The following is a 20,322-nucleotide window of genomic DNA, read 5'->3' on the forward strand; positions in this document are numbered from 1 at the left end:
CAAAATTTTGAGGATCCTCCACAAAGTTCTGCCCTACTTTAAGTGCATACTTCTGGCGATACATTCCTTGGCGATTCTAAATACGACGAGATCGTGCAAATGTGAGATCTTGCCCCTGTTTCTGACCATAGAGTGGCTGAAGAATTTATTATGATGTGACTGAACCCACAGGGCTGCCTACGTATCCCCTCTTAAATGGGCGTCAGGTCAAGCATAGTTCAGGTTACATCAAATAGAAAGTGCAAACATAGTCTTAAACATAGTATCTCTTGACTGCGTCCGAATTAAAAGGTTTTGGCCAAATCTCTCCATCCATATCTGCGAGTATAAGTTCTCCTCCTGTTAGTACTCGGTGGACCATGTTAGGTCCTTGCCAATTGGATAATAATTTCCCCTTTGCTTCATCCTGAGGTGGGAAGATTCGTTTCAACACTAATTGCCCCGGTGTGAGTCTTCTCACCCTAACCTTTTTATTAAAAGCTCTTGCCATTCTATTCTGGTAGAGTTGACTGTGACACACTGCGTTCATTCTTTTACCATCAATGATAGCAATTTGTTCATACCAATTTCGTACACATTCCATGTCGCTGAGCTCGGCTTCTTGTATGATACTTAAGGAAGGAATCTCCACTTCGGTAAGGATAGCGACTTCGGTACCACAAACCAGTAAGTAGGGAGATGCCCCAGTTGACATGCGAACGGTAGTGCGATACCCGAGAAAAGCAAATGGTAGCTTTTCATGCCATTGCTTGTAGTTGTCCACCATTTTCCTTAATATCTTCTTGATGTTCTTATTGGCGGCCTCTACGACTCCATTCATTTGCGGCCTGTATGTTGTAGAGTTCCGATGCTTGATATTGAATGGTTAACACATAGCTTTCATCAAGTCACTATTGATACTAGCGGCATTGTCAGTAATGATTCACTTAGGTACTCCAAATCGACAGACAATGCGATCCCGGACAAAATCTGCTATGACCTTCTTAGTAACAGCCTTATAGGACGCGACTTCAACCCATTTTGTAAAGTAGTCTATGGCCACCAAAATTAACTCGTGTCCATTGGAAGCAGCAGGTTCAATTGGTCCGATGACATCCATGCCCCAAGCAGAGAAAGGCTAGGGAAAACGCATTGCACTGAGTTCGTTGGGCGGTACTCGTATCATATCAGCATGTATCTGGCATTAGTGACAGTTATGAACATATTTTATGCAGTCTATTTCTATAGTCATCCAGAAATACCCTGCTCTTGATATCTTCTTGGCCAAAACGAAATCGTTCATGTGAGGCCCGTAAGTTCCGGCATGTATTTCTTCAAGCAATCTAGATGCCTCATTGGTATCGACACATCACAGTAATCCCAAATCAGGAGTCCTTCTATAAATAATTCCTCCACTTTAAAAGAAATGATTGGGCAATCTTCGGAGCGTGCGCTTCTGAGTGTGTGTATCATTCTCTGGATAATCTCCCTTTTCGAAGTACGGATTTCTGTCAAACCGTTCTTTAACACTAGTACAATAAGTGGGCTGCTTATGAATTCCTATTGGGATAGGATCGATGAAATTCTTGTCTGGATGTTGTATCATGGAAGACAAGGTGGCTAATATGTCTGCAAATTCATTCTAAATCCTTGGAACATGCTTGTATTTCTATCTTCATGAATCTCTTAATCAGCTCTAGTACACAACACAAGTATGGCAATATTTTGGTATTCTTAGTAGCCCATTCTCCTAGAACCTGGTGCACCAATAGATCTAAATATCTGATTACCAGCAACTCCCGAATATTCATGTCGACGGCCAACCTGAGTCCCAAGATGCATGCCTCATATTCTGCTATATTGTTGGTGCACGGGAACCTGAGTTTTGCGGATACCGGGTAATGTTGACCGGTTTATGATACTAAGACAACTCTGATGCCCACTCCCTTGAAGTTTGCTACTTCGTCGAAGAACATCCTCCAACCGTCGTATGCTTCGGTAATATCTTCTCCTACAAATGATACATCTTCGTCGAGAAAATACGTCTTTAGTGGTTCGTATTCTCCATCTACGAGATCGTTTGCCAAGTGATCAACCAAGCATATATGGTATCAACAACTTCCCCTCTTTACCCGGGAATGATTAAAGAGTTGTCTGGTAAATAATATGATGACCAATTCTGTCTGAGCTTAATAAGGAATGATGTGTTTTGAAAAAAAATGGGGTCGAACCTTGGTTCATGAGTTGTGTACATATCCATGGTGTTACGGGAATCACGACGTGTGTAGTTCTGGATCCAACGACGAACTATACTAATGGAGTTGTTATAAGAGTGGTCGTGTGTTTCGAAAAATGATCTTCTGGATGCGATAGTATCGTGAGTAACAGATGATTTCAGGTGGGTCTATAAATGCAAAATGAAAGCTATGGATATACAAGGTATATATTTAAATGGTTATAGAACAAAAGGTTAATCAATTGCTGATTATCGATTTCGTTTGAGGTGATCGAAGGATGTGAATGGAAACCGGTGCGACAATTGCTCCTGTTTGTAAAACGGTTACCTCCCAAGTTATATGAAGAACATAAAACACGATGCACGAGAACATGTGTGGGTTATTGCTAAAATTTAAACATGATGCAAATTTCCTTCGGACCATGAGAGTTGTCTTTGGATAATGAGGATGATGTCCTTAGACTATGACGTCCTGGGCCATGAAGCGTATGATAACGGATTCACAAGCCAGGAAATGGTGTCCTCGGGCCATGAAGATGGTGCCTCATGCAAGGAATGTTGACAGTGCTTAGTCTCATGCAAGGAAAGGCAGTGCTTAGACTTATGTTGTGTGGAGGATAGTGTTTAGTCTCATGCAATAATGTAGACAGTGCTTAGCCTCATGCAAGGAATGGAGACAGTGCTTAGTCTCATACAAGGAAAGGCAATGTTTAGCCTTATGCAATAATGGAGGCATTGCTTAGCCTCATGCAAGGAAGGGAGATAGTGCTTAGTCTCATGAAAGGAAAGGCAATGTTTAGCCTTATGCGGTGATGGGGACAGTGCTTAGACCTATGCAAGAATTATCAATGATTAAATTAGAGAGGGAAAAGTATTTCTTAGCTTGATGCGTTTGCGTTTGGATACTTTTGTCGGTGTGAATATAGTGATCTTGTTATGTGTATATATTTGCGGACGTTCCTATTATATCCATTGTGCATATATCCAAAGGAAAATTATGGGTTTGGAAGGGGGAAGGTTGGTTCATGCTCTCGATTCCTTGCTTTGCCTTTGCTCGTGTCTTGCGGTCCTGTTTAAGTCACCCCAGGTACCATCTGGCTACTATATAATAAAATGAAATTTCGAAAAACATGCATTTGTTATAAATTGTTTATATAAAATGTAGTTGTTTGAAATATGTGATAATGCATGAGAGAGAATAATTTTGTCGAATTGATGACTGTGACACGCTTTTGAGACCTTGCAACCTCCTTAACTCGGATACATTTCTTGACGATTCTAAATATGACGAGATTAGAAAAACTCGAGATCTTGCCCCCGTTTCAGACCATAGATTGAATGAAGAATTTATTATGATGTGACTCAACCTACAGGGCTGCCTATGTATCCCCTGTTAAACAGGAATCAGGTCAAGAGTAGTTTAGGTTACATTAAATAGAAAGTGCAAACATAGTCTTAAACATAGTATCTCTTGACTGCGTCCGAATTGATAGGTTTTGGCCAAATCTCTCCATCCATCTCTACGAGTATAAGTGCTCCTCCTATTAGTACTTGGTGGACCATGTAAGGGCCTTGCCATTTGGGTGAGAATTTCTCTTTTTCTTCATCCTGATGCAGGAAATTGTCATTTCAACACTAATTGTCCCGATGTGAATTGTCTCGCCCTAACCTTTTTCTTAAAAGCTCTTGCCATTCTATTTTGGTAAAGTTGACCAAGACACACTGTGTTCATTATTTTAACATCAACGAGAGCTAGTTGTTCATACCCATTCCGCTTTGCTGAGCTTGGCTTCTTATACGATTCTTAAGGAAGGAATCTCCACTTAGGCAGGGATAACGACTTCGGTACCATAAACCAATAAGTAGGGAGTTGCCCCAGTCGACATGAAAACGGTAGTGCGATAGCTGAGCAAAGCAAATGGTATCTTTTCTTGCCATTACTTGTAGTTGTCCACCATTTTCATTAATATCTTCTTGATGCTCTTTTTGGCGGCCTCTACGGCTCCATTTATTTGCGGCATGTATGTTGTAGAGTTCTGATGCGTGATCTTCAATGTTTCACACATAGCTTTCATCAAGTCACTGTTGAGATTTGCGGCATTGTCAGTGATGATTCACTCAGGTAGTCCAAATCGACAAATAATGCGATCCCAGAAAAAATGCGCTACAACCTTCTTAGTCACAGCTTTATAGGACGCGGCTTCAACCCATTTTGTAAAATATTCTATGGACACCAAAATGAACCAATGTCCATTGGAAGCATCGGGATTCAATTGGTCCGATGACATACATGCCCCAATCGGAGAAAGGCCAAGGTGAACTCGTTTCACTGAGTTCGTTGGGAGGTACTCGTATCGCAGTCATCTAGAAATACTCTGCTCTTGATATCTTCTTGGACAAAATGAAACCGTTCATGTGAGGTCTGCAAGTTCCAGCATGTATTTCTTCAAGCAATCTACATACCTCCTTGGTATCGACACATCGCAGTGATCCCAAATGAAAAATCCTTCTATACAGAATTTTTCCGCTTTAAATGAAATGATTGGCCAATTATCGTAGCATGCGCTTCTGAGTGTGTGTAGCATTCTCTGGATATTCTCCCTTTTCCACGTACGCAGTTCCGTCAAACTCTTCTTCAACATGAGTACAATACGTTGGCCGCTTATGAATTCCTATTGGGATAGGATCAATGAAATTCTTGTCTGAATGTTGTATCATGGAAGAAAAGGTGGCTAGTGTGTTTGCAAATTCATTCTAAATCCTTGTAACATGCTTGTATTTCTATCTTCGTGAATTTATTGTTCAGCTCTTGTACACAATGCAAGTATGGCAATATTTTGGTATTCTTAGTAGCCCATTCTCCTAGAACCTAGTTCACCAATAGAGCTAAATCTCCAATTACCAGCAACTCCTGAATATTCATGTCGACGGCCAACCTGAGTCACGAGATGCAGGCCTCGCATTCTGCCATATTATTGGTGCAAGGGAACCTGAGTTTTGCGGATATCGGGTAATGTTGACCGATTTTTCTGATACTAAGATAGATCCGATGCCCACTCTCTTGAAGTTTGCTACTTCGTCGAAGAATATCCTCCAGACATCGTATGCTTCGGTAATATCTTCTCCTATAAATGATACCTCTTCGTCGAGAAAATACGTCTTTAGTGGTTCGTATTCTCCGTCTACGGGATCATTTGCCAAGTTATCAGCCAATGCTTGCCCTTTGACTGCCTTCTAAGTTACATATATGATGTCGAACTCACTCAACAATATCTGCCACTTTGCTATCTTACCCGTAGGCATGGGTTTCTTAAAGATGCATTTTAGTAGATCCATCCTTGATATGAGATATTTAGTTTACGGACAGAAATAATGTTTCAACTTCTGGGCTATCCATGTCAAAGCACAGTAGGTGCATTCCAACAAAGAGTATCAGGCTTCGTAACGCGTGAAATTCTTGCTCAGATAATATATCGCATGCTCCTTCCTTCGAATTTCATCATGTTGTCCTAAAACGCAACCAGAGGCCCCATCTAGCACAGGCAGATAAAGCAACAGAGGTTTTCCTTGTTCTGGTGGGACAACATGGGCGGTTTAGATAAATACTCCTTGATTTTGTCGAAGGATTTCTGGCATTCTTCCGTCCTGCTTGTTGTAGCATCTTTCCTCAGCATTTTTAAGATTAGCTCACATATCACCATTGATTGTGCTATAAAACAGCTGATATAATTGAGGCGCCCTAGATAACTCATCACATCTTTCTTATTGTTTGGTGGTGGCAAGTCGTAGATAGCTTTAATTTTTTATGGGTGTAGCTCAATACCTCGGTGGCTAACTATAAAACCTAACAATTTTCCAGCGGGGACTCCGAAGGCATATTTTGCAGGGTTCAACTTCAAGTTTTATTTTAGAAGCCGATCAAAAAAGTCCTTCAGGTCTGCTATGTGATCCGAGCACTTTTTAGATTTGATAATAACATCATCCACGTACACTTCTATTTCTTTGTGTATCAAGTCATGGAAGATAGTCGTCATTGCCCTCATGTAGGTGGCCCCAGCATTTTTCAAAACAAACGGCATCATTTTGTAACAATATATTCCCCATGGTGTGATAAATGCGGTCTTTTCGACACTCTTAATCCATCCAAATCTGATGGTATCCTGCGAAGCAATCCACAAAGGATTAGAGTATATGCTTGGCGCAGTTGTCAATCAGTATGTGTATGTTAGGGAGCGGGAAATCATCCTTAGGACTTGCTCTGTTCAGATCTCTGTAATCGACACATACTCTAACTTTCCCATCTTTATTTGGAACCAACGCAATGTTGGCTAACCAGGTCGGGTATTCGACCACTCGGAGAACCTTGGCTTTGATTTGCTTGGTGAGCTCCTCTTTTATCTTCAAGCTCATATCTGGTTTGAACTTTGTGAGCTTCTAAAAAGAATGTAGAAATATAATAATAGATACGAAAAGTAGTAATGCATTAATAAAACTTTAAAATGTCATCAAGTACGACTAGATGGATTGAGTAATTATTTCAAAACAAAATACTGAAAATGTCTTAAATGCTCAAAACAATTTGAAAATAAGTCATGCTAATTTTCCAAGCTACCCAGGAATGGGGCGAGCCAGGGATGGTGCAGCGGTCCAGTTCTTGAGAATAAATCCCTCTTCCATTGTCTGAATGGTAAGGTCTTCCTCCTCCTCCTCAAAAATTGCACTGCAGCCCATGTCTTCTTGACCCAGAAATAGCTTCCTCACGGCAGCCAAAATCTCATATTCCTCAGATCCCCACATTATATCAGCCTGATGGAATGTATGGTGCAGAGGTGGTATGGGTTGTTCCAGCGAATAATAAAGGGCGCGCCATGGCGGTGTCCAATCCTGATGTTCTTTCATGGTATATTCATACCCGAGTCCAAAGGTCGTTCCATGATAATGTGGTTGTATGGGTTTGGTGATCCCTTGAAGCTTTTTACCAAGACCCTTGCCTGGTTCATATCCTGTCCACAACAATATACAATATGCTTTCTATCTTGTTTCCCCACCATCGATCATTTTCAATTGCATTAACCCGTTCAATGCGATGATATGTTTCTCCACCCAACTTCCTCATGTTTTTGATGACTGGAACGGTCTAATTTACATAGATGGGGTTGATTCCATCTTTGTGAAGGATCACCTCCTGATGATTCCACTCAAACTTCACAGTGTGGTGCAGAGTAGAATCCACTACCCCAGCTGCATGTATCCATGGTCGTTCCAACAATAGGTTCTAAGTAGCCGATATATCTAGCACTTGGAACTTAACATCAAACCAAGCCGGACCCATCTGTAGATCAAGGTTGATTTCTTCGATAGTGGCTCTCTGAGATCCATTGAATGCCTTCGCATTCATGCTTCCCATTCATATCTCGTGCATGCCCTTACCTAATCTTTTTAGGGTGGTCAATGGACATATATTCAGACTCGAACCTCCATCTATCAGGACCCTGGCGATGAACTTGTCATCGAATTGCACTATGATGTGCAACGTCTTGTTGTGACTCAACCCTTCTGGCGGTAAATCATCTTTGTGGAAAGTAATTTTGTGACTCTCCAGTACATGTCCGACCATGTTACCCATCTCTCCACTAGTAATGCCAGCGGGTACATAAGCTTCACTCAACACTTTCATCAAGGAATTCTTGTGTGCGTTTGCGTTTTGCAACATTGATAATATATATATCTAAGCAGGAGTTTTGTTCAAGTGGTAAACAAGGGAGTATTCCCTTGCTTGTATCTTCCTCCAAAGGTCATCATTGCCAGTCTCAATAATAGGCTGCTTAGGTGCAGCTTTTTTGCTCGTTCCTCCCAGATTCTTGGGTGTGTAAACTCTGCCAGTTCAAGTCATACCTTGTGCGGCACCTGTTTCTTCCATTTTGGATTTTCCTTTTCTTCTTGATTCCACAACATAACCCCATGGGACGGCATCAAACTTGTAAGATGGTGTAGGGGCTACCATTACAGTGAAGGGTGTAGCTACCTCAACTTCAAATAGCGCCTGGGATTGTACTACAACTGGCGTGAGGGTGACCGGAGATGTTTTAGGAGTTTCTCCCTCTAGAATGAGTCCGATGGACCCTTTTCAAGCTCATTCCTTGTCACTTTCTATCACGTTCACTCCCTCACCTCTATGATTCAGGAGAGGGTTGTTACGGACATTCGCTGTAGCTTCCTTTGCTTGTATAACCTTAGTGTCGACCAGTGTTTGAATCTTTTCTTTCAATGTGCGCCATTCCTCAATGGTATGACCCTTCATGTATGAATGATAAGCACATGTTTTGTTGGGGTTGATCCGTTGGGAAGGAGTTTCCACAACAACAGCAGGAATAGGGGTGACGTAACCAGCAACCTTCAGTCTCTTATACAGCTGGGCTATGGGTTCAGCAATTGGGGTGTATTATCTAGGAGGTATGCAGTCGAAATTTAGATGTGGCTTTGGGTATTTTTGGCTGGCGGGTGGAGGTGAATGGTAATATGCGGGTTGAGTGTTATAGGTATGGTAGGCGGTGGCAGGGTATTGGTCTTTTGAGGGTGAGGTTGATATGTGGGTGGAAGTGTTTAGTATGTGAGGGGAGACCTAGGGCCTAAGGCTACCATCACGGCACCCACTTCTTTATTCTTTGAAATACCTCCTGATTGCAAAGCTTTATTCGTGGCCTACAACGCCTCGAAATTAGTTACCATCCTGCTCTTGATTCCTTCTTATATTCTCTCTCCCAACTTGATGATGTCTGAGAACTTGTGATTCTTGATAACCATTAAACTTTCATAATATTGCGGATCGTGTGCTCTAACAAAGAACTTGTTTATTTGTTCTTCTTTAGGTGCTGGATTTACCTTCGCGGTCTCTAATCTACAACGAGTAGCATACTCGCGAAATGTTTCTGTTGGCTTCTTCTTGAGGTTTTGAATATAGAAAATGTTTGGTGCATTTTTTATGTTGAACCTGAATATGTCCATGACGTCTGATGCCATACTTACCCAATTCGCCCACTTCTTTGGGTTTTTGCTGATATACCAAGACAAGGCGTCTCCTACAAGGCTTCGCATGAACAATTTCATGCGGATTTGTCTATTCTTACCCACTCATACAAGCCTGTCGTAGTATGTTCTTAGATGTACCTTTGGATCACTAGTGCCATCGAACATTTCGAACTTGGGAGGTTCGCAACCCCTCGACAGTTCCACATCTGGTTGAATATACAGATCTTCATAATTTATACCTTCAACGCTCTTGACTCTCCCTGTAAGTTTCTTGAGTTCCTCTGCCATGCTTCGAATGAGCAGGTCCTTCTCAGTCGGTTCAAGTATGTATAGGGTTTGCTGCGGGGTATGGGGTAAGGTTTCCACATATATCGAATTTCTTTGATGAGTTCCTGGAACTTGGGTATATGGGTGGTCGTTGGTTGAGATTTGGGGGTCAGGAGTACGTTGTGGTGCAATTTGGGGAGTGTGATAAGTGGTGTTTTGCGGGTATTGAGCTGGATGATGGTGATGTTGTCGAGGGTTTTGCACTAGTGGTGGGTTGAGGTTTTGGGGAGGTGCGGGATTATGATACTGGTGTTGTGCGTGGGGATTCAGAGCTGTGGATGGTGGATTCTAATTTTGTTTATTTTTTGGTGGTGTTTGGTTATAGGTAGTCGGGTTTTGCTGGTAGATATCAGGAACATTGAGAGTAAGGGAAAGGTTTGCTAGATTTCGGACCTGCTCATGCTCGTCCGGTAGTTCCGGGATTTTCTGCTCCAAATGTAAGACCAACTCATTCTGCCCCGGAGTGCTTCTACCATCTGAAGTTTCAACATTTTCAGCCATAACAACATTATCTTCACAGATACCAGTAATTCCTCAATTTTCTCTTTGCCCATGCTTTTGCCTTTCGGGTCGCTAGGTGGAGTAGGAGGTGGAGGATCTCTGGATCTAGTGTGGTATGATAATGATGCTAGTATGCACGAACCAACATTTGGGAATGGGAATAATCAAAAAGAAAGAAAAGCAAAAGGTAACCAAGTCAGTAAGGTGAAATAAAAGAGTGTTCGCAATATTTAAACGTGTTTCACATAGTCATGCAGTAATTAGCGTCCTAATTTGGGGGACCTCATTGTGCTTGAGGTAGACCTAAGCGACAAATAGACTTGGAGAAAATTGGTGCCAACATTTGCTTTATTTCATTAATGCGAAAATGAGCCAAAACAATCTTTTACTAATTCGACAATAATAATAATAATAATAATAATAATAATAATAATAATAATAATAATAATAATAATAATAATAATAATAATAATAATAATAATAATAATAATAATAATAATAATAATAATAATAATAAAGTTACTAATGGCATTTGATCTTATTACATCGAAATCTAATCTAAACTAGAAAGTAGTAAAGAACATCATCTCCTAATCTACTTGGTCCTTGAAGGACCTTCTCCATGCTTGACTCTCTTGACCCCATCAATCATGTTCCCCAGATGGTGCATGTCTAGCAATAAGTAAGCTTTTGCCAGATTTCCTCCCTCATCGTCGTCCATGCCTTGACAATCACAATGTCTCTTCCTCATCTTCCCTTTTAGCTCCATCAATCCTTGCTCCATGTATTCTAATCTCTACGTCGACTTAGTGGCAATCTCTTTCCATTTCCTTATCACCTCCATGTTTGCCTTATATTGCTCCAGATGCTTTGTTTCAGATTCGAACACCCTTTTCGTAGCCTCTTGTACTTCACATATGCCTCAACCACTTCAACTATGATCCTATCTTTTAGATTGACTCCTGGTTTGACATCCCCAGCTACGTCGTCTTTTAACCATGATAGATGGTAGTATATATGGCCGGCGTGATACCTATCTAGCTCAATGGTTTCTCCTTCCACGATAATATTTTGGTTCCACATGTGTTGTGCTTCGAACTTAAATATGATAACATCTCCCTTTAAATCTGCCTTGTACCGGACCATTTTGGAAGCCTAAGGTATGACTTGTTTTCTTCCAGCTTGCCTCATTATCCTTATAGGAGCGCAAGGGTAGATGCCTCGTAGCCCGATCAGCACTAAGTGAGTAGTCCCCTTCGATCTGATGATGAACTCACTACTAGGAACCATTCAAGCATCCAATGTACCTGCTCGTCTGTCATATTGTTGAAAACACACACCCAACCTACAGCATTTCCAGGCTTTGCAAACTTTTCTAGAATAAACATCATTCTCTTTGGGTGATGATTGGCTATATAGTCATTCAGTGGCCTTCGTAGAAGCTCTTAAAGGTACTCTCCCCTCTAGAAGTGTTCCAGCAGCCAAACGTTTAGCAGTAGATTACAACCCTCAAAGTGTCTGAATCCCTGCTTGCACCGATCCAGAGCACGATACACCTCAGCTAAGATCATGGGGATGATAGTGTAAGTTTGTCCTTCGATACAATACATTAAGGTGCTGGCGACCATGGCTAAGTGAGTATGAATACTTCCTCCTTGCATTGGAAATATCAATAACCCCAAAAAGCATAAAATGAACACATAAACTCGGCGAGGAACCCATCCAAAGGAAGTAATGGATAGTTCATCATGATGAAGGCGATATGATTTGTTATTCCCATAACGCTCGTAGAGAAAATCAAAAGGGATGTATGACTTGTTTAGACAGAGCAGTTCATCATTCTTCTTAAAACCCAACATTTTCAGAAAACCGCGGGGGGTGAGATTTTCTGGCACCAGTAGTCCCGGACTATCCCATATTAACTTGGTGAAACCCTTATTCCTTCTAGGAGAGTGTTATTTCTATATTGCTAAATCGAAAAACAGCTCTTTTCTCATCCCAGAACATGGTAGAGGCCTCGATCAGTTTCCTATTTGGTTTAGCAAAGATTGTAGGTCACTAAGTACTCTCCTCGCCTGACTTTCTTTACAAGGTGCAAGGTCTTTCCACCAGTCAAGTAGCAAAGGCGGGATGTTCTGGACCATACCGAACCTGAGGATTTCGTGCTTCATTTCTACAAACAAATAAAGTTAACCCTTTTCCCCCTCTATATTCGGCTACTTATGCAATAATGATCAACATGCTGGCACATTTTCTCCAAGTAATGCACATAACATGATAGTGTCCTTTGGGATTATGAAAATCTTGTCGGACTTTGGACAAGGTTTATCTAAACAGGTTGTTACGTCAATAACGCTTCAACTCGTACTTGGTTTAGCATGATGCATGTACATTTCAAATTGGAGTGGGGTTTCTAGAAGGGTCTAGACTAGTACTCCCATGTGGACAACTTGAGAAGGAAAGGCACGTGACCGTCGACTTCACCACTGATTGACTAGTCTGTAGCAAATAAGCCATTCCAATTTAAATAGGGTGATTTCAGGAAAGCGCGGACACTCATCAAGCGTCGCTATGTTGATAATTGGTATGAGTGGAGTATGATGCGAAGCATACTTTATGCAAAAATAATAACACATTGCCAAGTATTTGCATGATAAAAGTACATAAAAGAAGTAAATAACATAGTAAAGGCGAACATGAAAAGAAGAGGAAAGAAAAGAAAGACAAAAGAGAGAAGTCAGTTTAGATCATGAAAATATGCGGGAACGTAATGAAGCAGGTAGGGAAATAGGGAGGGGAGAGTCATAAAATAGCAGTCTTAGACAAGATGAAAGGGACAGAGAGAGGTCATACATGTCATAACAAATAAAGGACAAGAAGGGAAGGGATGTGCATGTCATAGCAATTTAAAACAAATAAATGTGAATAAGGGAAGGGATGTGCATGTCATAGCAGTTTAAAACAAATGAAGAAAAATAAGGAAAGTAATCCACATAAGTCAAGTTCGTTATGGTAAGAGCTTAAGTATATCCCCAGCAGAGTCGCCATTCTGTCGGGCCCCATTTTCTCGTGAAAGCGGGCTTTGACGTGTGACAACTCTTTTAAAGGAGGTATTAAAAGAGAATGGTCACCACCTAATGATTTTAAGGTACGTTAGGGCACCTATTTGCGAATAACTCTATTTGACTAGTCCGTGTCACCAAAGATTGGGTAAGTGCTCAAGTTACTTTGAAGAGAAGGTGTTAGGCACTCTTCGAGGTCCACAACTGTGAGTCCCGGCCGAATTTTAAACTATGTGGATTATGTGATTATTCTAGGTGATCAAATAAACAAAGGGAAATATAAAAGTCAAAGAGTATTATCATAACACATGAGTATTGGTACAAATCCTTAATGATTACAAGGATACAACTACATTGGTCTATGTAAATAACTAAGTGTAGATAACCAACAGATAAATAAAGGGGGGTCTTATGTATTTTAGACTTAAGGATCACCCCGTGCAACATAGATAATACTTCGCAACTCCCTTAAGGTAAGGGTTGCTCATATTATTCAACGTGCCTAAGGTGGCCAAGTTTGAATTGAGTCAACTTTTTGAGTAAACGGCCTCTAAATCGGGATTTGAATGTTCCAATAGGTTCGTATGATGATTTTGGACTTGGGCACATGTTCGAATTGAGTTTCAGGTGGGCCGGGAGCGTTTCAACGCTTATAGTTGAAAGTTGGAATTTTGAAGGTTTTTTGACTTGAAGTTGATTTTGGTGTTATCTATGTTCGCCTGATATTCCAAGACTTGTAATAAGTTTGTATTGTGATTTATGACTTCTGCGTAAAATTTGGCGTAATTCTGAGTTGTCTAAGTATGTTTCAACGCGTTAAGAGTTTCTTGAAATGAGTTTGAAGCTTAGAAATTGATTAATGAGGTTTTGAGGTGAGATTCTTTATTCCAGTCTTGTTTTATATGTTCCGAGGCTTCAATTAAGTCCACAATATATTGATGGATTTGTTGGTGCATTTGGACGGGGTCCCGGGTGGCTCGGGTGTGTTTTAGACCACCCGAAGCAAGTTTGAACTTAGCTGAAAGTGCTGGTGTGCTTCGCGATCGTGAAGGTTATCCCGCGATTGTGACGAAGGCTGATGAAGGACTCTAATTTTGGAATGAGGAATAAATTATATATTTGAGTTCGTGAAGTCATGAGTAACATTTATCTTTGAAACTTTCGGAATCCGGGCACGTGGGTCCGGGGTCACTTTTATGGACTTTCCAAAATTGGTTGGGAAATTAGTTTAATAGTTAAATTATGAACTTTTGAGCATCTATTGATTAGTTTATACGAATTTTGATTAGTTTTGGATTGCTCAACGTCGTTTGAGGAGTCCTAGTGAGGTTTAAAGAGCCGGATAGTCAACTTGGAAGCGAGGTAAGTCTCTTTCTTAACCTTGTAAGAGGAAATTTATCCCCTTAGGTGTATTAATTGTTGTGTGCTACTTGTTATGGGGAGATACGTATGCAGTGACGAGAGTCCGTACATAGCTATATTTATGTTATGCTCGGTAAACTTAGATTCACATCATGCCTTAATTGTGTTATTCGTATTTACCCTACGTACTTGATTTCCTTAATTTATGACTGAGATTGAGGTTAGAATAAAAATATTGATTGAGCCTCTTACTTTGGAAAATTTTCAAATACTTGCTGAGCTATAGATTTGTGTCTTCTCGACTCGCATGTCCTTCCGTGATTGAGGTAGTTTCTCTACTCTTATGGGATCGGGCTGTTCGCATCGGCACTGTCGTAAATTACTTTTATGGGGTCGGGCCGTTCACCTCGACAGTATGATAAAACTATTCTTTTGGGACCGGGTCGTTCGCCTCGGCAGTACTAGGTATCACATTTCCTATGGTATCTGGTCGTTCGCCTCGCGAGACTCGTGATTAATACTTGAGATTGGATTTGGTTTTTGATAACCGTTGATATCCAATTTTAACCTCATATTTTATAAATATCATATATACTTTCAAAATGTCATTTTTTGCATCATCACTAATTTACAAGAGTCACATAATTATTTTCTATTATTTTCCTTAATTTTTAAGCCTTTAAAACTGATTTTATTGTATTTAAATTGTTCAAATATTTATTAACTACCCTTTCCAATTATTTTGTAATGCCTTAATCATTCAAATTTATTATTTACACCCACATATATGTTTTATAACATTTTTACTTCATTTCATATAATTACGTTTGTATTTTGAGCTATTTGTACAATTTTGCAATAATAGCCTACATTCTATACTTTACTACATTATTTATATTGTTTATACTAAAATAGAATTTTTATATTTTTATAATTGTAAGTTATTATTTTCAATCATTTTACTGCATAAGTAATATTTTTATTATTTATGAATTACCTTTTATAAAATAATTTAAACAAATTTTGCATATTTAATTTATAGCCCAATACAGGGCTAATTAAGGAAAAATATTATAGGCCCAAACACCTAATCACTTCATTTAATCCCTCAGCAGCCCAACCAAATGACCCCCGCGACCTGTTACCTTTGACCCGCCTCGTTTCCTATTTAATCTTGGCCATTGATCTCAAATGATCAATGACCCATAATAAACCTCCCCCTCTCCTTATATCTTTCACCCTCAAACCCTAGAGACACTTTTCCATTTCTATCGCCTCTACTCTCTTTACTACTCTCTTATCTATGCAAACCCTAGCCGTCGTATCCCTAAACCTCTCAAAATCCGGCCACAATATGGAATCCCTTCGTGATTCTCTTGCCTTATTCTGCAACTACTCACGCGTTCATGGTGTTACTTAGTATTTACCTAATTTTGGTAAATGCTACCTTTAAAGACGAGCCTAATTGGCTCTAATTTTGTGAAGATCTGACAATGTTTCATATTTATATACTCTACAATGAACGATTCTTGAAGTTTCGGTTAGATTCATGGCCATTGGACTCAACTAGGGTTTAAAATTTCTTTCACCTCTTTACCGACTATGTTAGGGATTGCATGTCATCTTTTCTTTCCTTATTTAGGTTTAATTGATTCAACTCTTTGTTTGTCCTTCTTAATCTGTCACTATACAAACCCCTTCCTTATTTCCTATAAAAGAGGAATGACTACTGCTACGACTACTGTTACTACTACTATTCTCCGACTCTCACTCATTCTATATTATTCTGAGACTTTGAATTTTGGCCGGCTGAAAGCCAGGGACATTGGATTCTGTTCATTAGCCTCCTCCAATGCAAGCACTGCTCGGAGCCCACTTCGAGGCTCTTATGAACTCTAAAGCAATAGGGATTTGAGGTTTCCTCGTTCTCCAATAATCGCATCTCTTCCTGAAATTTTGAGTTCCTTATTTTTGTTTACTTTGTTCGCAACGAGTTAGCACTTTCTACTATTGTAATTTTACTTCCCTCTGATTGTGTTTATGTTATGTGCATTAGCATTACTGAGATTCCTTTGAGTTTAATGTTATTCCACTTCGTGTACAAGCCTTCTTGTTTTAATGCCATCCTGTAGTTTTAATTTTGTTCTAGTCTTGATTTTCGCATAGTTAGCTAAGTTGATTCATGACTTGTTTGATGATTATTGTATCTTGTTCAGATTTTTTAGAAACCATGTCATGGCTCAAAGTTTCTTTCTTCATGTTGAATCCCTTATGTATCACCTGTTGTTTCTCTGCAAATCATGAGATGACACTGTCTAAGTGGTTAGCCTAATGTACTCTTCCTTGACATTACAAGCCCTAATGCATGCCTATTGTAGATATCCAACCTGATTGATTGCTCATCTTCATGTTTAAGTGTAATTGGTTACTTAAAGACGGTTGCTTATCATGAATCCATGACTTAGAATCTCATAGGGAACTAATGCATGCCCAGAACTTATTGGAATGTGTCTTTGCTGAGTCTTTCATGTACACCTATTATTTCCCTGGAATCAACTTGTGACTATATAAATTCTATATGCGAATACTGTTATAATGCCTAGGCAGACTTATTTCTTTGTTTTGGTGTTGTGTGCTCACTGATCGCTTAAGACTCCTAGGGTGAATTCCAATATATGTCTAGTCTATTTCTCTTTATGTAGACTAAAATAAGTCTCAGCCCTCTTCATGTGATGCCTACTTGCGTTATTTACCTGAAAGTCATCTTCTTCTCATCTGCCATGGATGCAAACCTGGTTGATTTAAAACCTTTGTGTGGTGATTGGTATTTGCCTGAACATTTCACATGTTAGGTTGTAAGGACACGATCAGTCCTTTTGAGTGTTGTAGCCTTCTTTCCCCCATTTACTTGCTTATTCCATGCCCAATTGTCGTTATGTGACTTGACGGTGTAGTTGGGTTGATTCCGGAGATGTTTCGGAATGAATTGAGACACTTAGTCTCAAGGTTGGAAGCTTAAGTTGAAAAGGATGACCGGATATTGACTTATGTGTAAACGACTCCAAAATGAAGTTTTGATGGTTCCAATAGCTCCGTATGGTGATTTTGGATTTAGGAGTGTGTCCGGATAGTTATTTGAAGGTCCATAGTTGAGTTTGGCTAGAAATGGCGAAAGTTGGAAAACTATAAGTTTGGAAATTGAGAAGTTTGTCTGAGTGTTGACTTTGTAGTTACCAGGCTTAGATTTTGGTTTTGGAGTTCAAATAGGTTTGTTGTGTCATTTACGACTTGTGTGCAAAATTCGAGGTCAATCGGACGTGATTTGATAGGTTTTGGGATCGATTGTAGAAGTTTGAATTTCTTAGTTTTTGTTAGGCTTGAATTGAGGTGCAATTCATATTTTTGATATTGTTTGATGTGATTTGAGTCCTCGACTAAGTTTGTATCATGTTTTAGGACTTGTTGGTGTGTTTGGTTGAGGTCCCGGGGGCCTCGAGTGGTGTTCGGATGGTTAACGAATCAAAGTTTGGACTTAAGGATATGCTGGAGTTCCAGTTCTTGTGCGATTGCAACTGTGATTGAATTGGACGCAGGCTTGTGACCGTAGAGGCGACATCATGAATGCAGAAGCGGTCTGGAAGGAAGCTGGGTAGTGATCGCATGTGCGATGATTTGGTCCGCACCTACGAGATCGCAAATGTAGAAATAGGTCGTAGGTGTGAAGGGGGCACGTGGAAATAGTCTCCGCAAAAGAGGACGAGACCTCGCATAAGCACACCTGCAGATGCGGGGAATTGGCCACAGGTGCGCATGGTTGGGGGTTGAGTGGGTATCGTAGAAGTGAAGTTTTTGTCGCACATGTGGGACCACATGTGCGGGTAAATGGTCCACAAAAGTGATGACCTCTAGACAGAATATTAATTCGAGGGTTTCTTGATTTTTAATCATTTTGGACTTTGCAAGCTCGGACTAAGGCATGTTTTGAGAGAGATTTCGAGGGGTTTCTTGAGGTAAGTCACTTGTGATCATTTCTATTCAATAATATTGTTTCCCTATTGAATTTCCCACATAGTTTGTGTGTTTTTGAGGTGGAATTTTGGGAGTTTTAGGCTAGGGATAAGAGAGATTTAAATTTGGAGATTTGAGTGACTGGTGGTTGAATGAGTATTCGGATTTTGTAACTTTTATCGGATTCCGATACGTGGGCCCAGGGGTTGACTTTTGATTAAGAACTTAACATTTTCATATGGATTGATTCCTATAGCTTGAGTTGATTGTATCGAATGGTTTTTGGCTAGATTCAAGGCATTCAGAGGCCGATTCGCTAGGCAAGGGCTTGTTGGAGTAGAGATTTGCACGGTTTGAAGTAAGTAACACTTCTAAACTTGGTTCTGAGGGTATAAAACCCTGAATTACGTGATATGTGGTTGATGTTGAGGTGACTCACATACTAGGTGACGAGCATGTGGGCGTGCACCGTAGAAATTATGACTCGATCGATTTAGTGGAACTGTATAGTTGAATAACCTTGTTGTTATCCGTATATTCTCCATGTATTATAGAAATTGGAAAAGGAAATATGACAGATTCCGTAGTTGCTCATGGGATGACCATGTCAGAAAGGTGGTATGCTGTGGATCAGATAAACCAAGGAAATCCAAGTAACAGATTAATAGGAGAAACATAACATAGGCTGAGGCGACATAAGTTTGGAGGAAGATTCCAGTTAAGAAGTACTCCGTGGAAGAACAACTGAAGAAAACCCTAGCACACATATCGATCATGGATTTGCTAATGAGTTTTGACAGTCATAAAGATGCTTTGATAAAAGTGTTATGTGGAGTATATGTGCCGAGAAACACTATTAGCGAGGTGTTGGCAGAAACCATTGGAAAGATGAACAAGAGAAACATGATTTCCTTTAGAAGACAAGCTTCCCGCAGAAGGCGTAAATCATAATAGAGCCCTGCACATCACAACCAAATGTGGGGATAAGGTGGTGTCTCGAATGCTGGTAGACAGAGGATGCAGAGTGAATATTTGTCTGTTCTCTACTATATGAGAATTGGGTATCCATTAGAGAGAGGTGAAGGAAAGACATGTAAGAGTGAGAGCTTACGATGGGTCACATAAGGACGTCATTTAAGAGATCTACTTAGCCCTGCAAATTGGACCAGTTGAATTCCCAATACTATTTCAAGTAATGGACATATCGTCTTCATATAACCTGTTGCTAGGAAGGCCCTGGATACATATGGCAGGGGCACTTCCGTCCACTCTCTATCAATGTATGAAGTTCGAGCGGGATTGCCAAGAGATTGTAATTCACGATGAATAGAGCCGGTCAGCTTATCTAGAACATGCAATTCCATTCATAGAAGGGTTGTATGGGGTCGCCTTTCATGCGGTTGAGATCATGCAGACCATGAAGATAGAGAATATTGGGTCGAATCTGGGTGTGCAGCCGCTATACAGATAGATGATGGCAATGAGAGAAATGATGAAGTACGGGAACCGACCAGGGACCGGGCTAGGGGCCCGATCAGATAGGATAATAGAGTCGATGGATCCAAAAGGACAGAAGGGTACTGTTGGTTTGGGTTATCAACCTACACTCGGAAATATATACACCGGTAAATTTAGGAAGAAGGCTTTTGTGCCAGAGCGTGTTACGGGTCCAGATCAGAGCTCAGCACCAGAGGATGATATCATTGATTGAATGGGATGATTGCTCATGACAATGATCGAGGAATGCCGTGACACCGACCATTCAGGATGTCGAACCAAGGGAGGCCTTGCAAAATTGGACCGCCAACCCATCTCTGG

General features: G+C 40.4%; 1 protein-coding gene across 1 annotated transcript; it reads right to left on the reverse strand.

The window, feature by feature from the left end:
- Positions 1-253: 253 nt before the first annotated feature.
- Positions 254-820, reverse strand: LOC138904680 (uncharacterized). The gene has a single exon (XM_070193187.1). It carries the CDS (start codon positions 818-820, stop codon positions 254-256), a length of 567 nt encoding a protein of 188 aa, XP_070049288.1.
- Between the last annotated feature and the right edge of the window lie 19,502 nt (positions 821-20,322).

Source organism: Nicotiana tomentosiformis, chromosome 2, assembly GCF_000390325.3.
Source record: "Nicotiana tomentosiformis chromosome 2, ASM39032v3, whole genome shotgun sequence".
In the NCBI taxonomy this organism is placed as follows: Eukaryota; Viridiplantae; Streptophyta; class Magnoliopsida; order Solanales; family Solanaceae; genus Nicotiana; species Nicotiana tomentosiformis.

Coding starts and splice junctions, on each gene's coding strand:
- LOC138904680 (XM_070193187.1), bottom strand. CDS start 820: ATGAATGGAGTCGTAGAGGCCGCCAATAAGAACATCAAGAAGATATTA.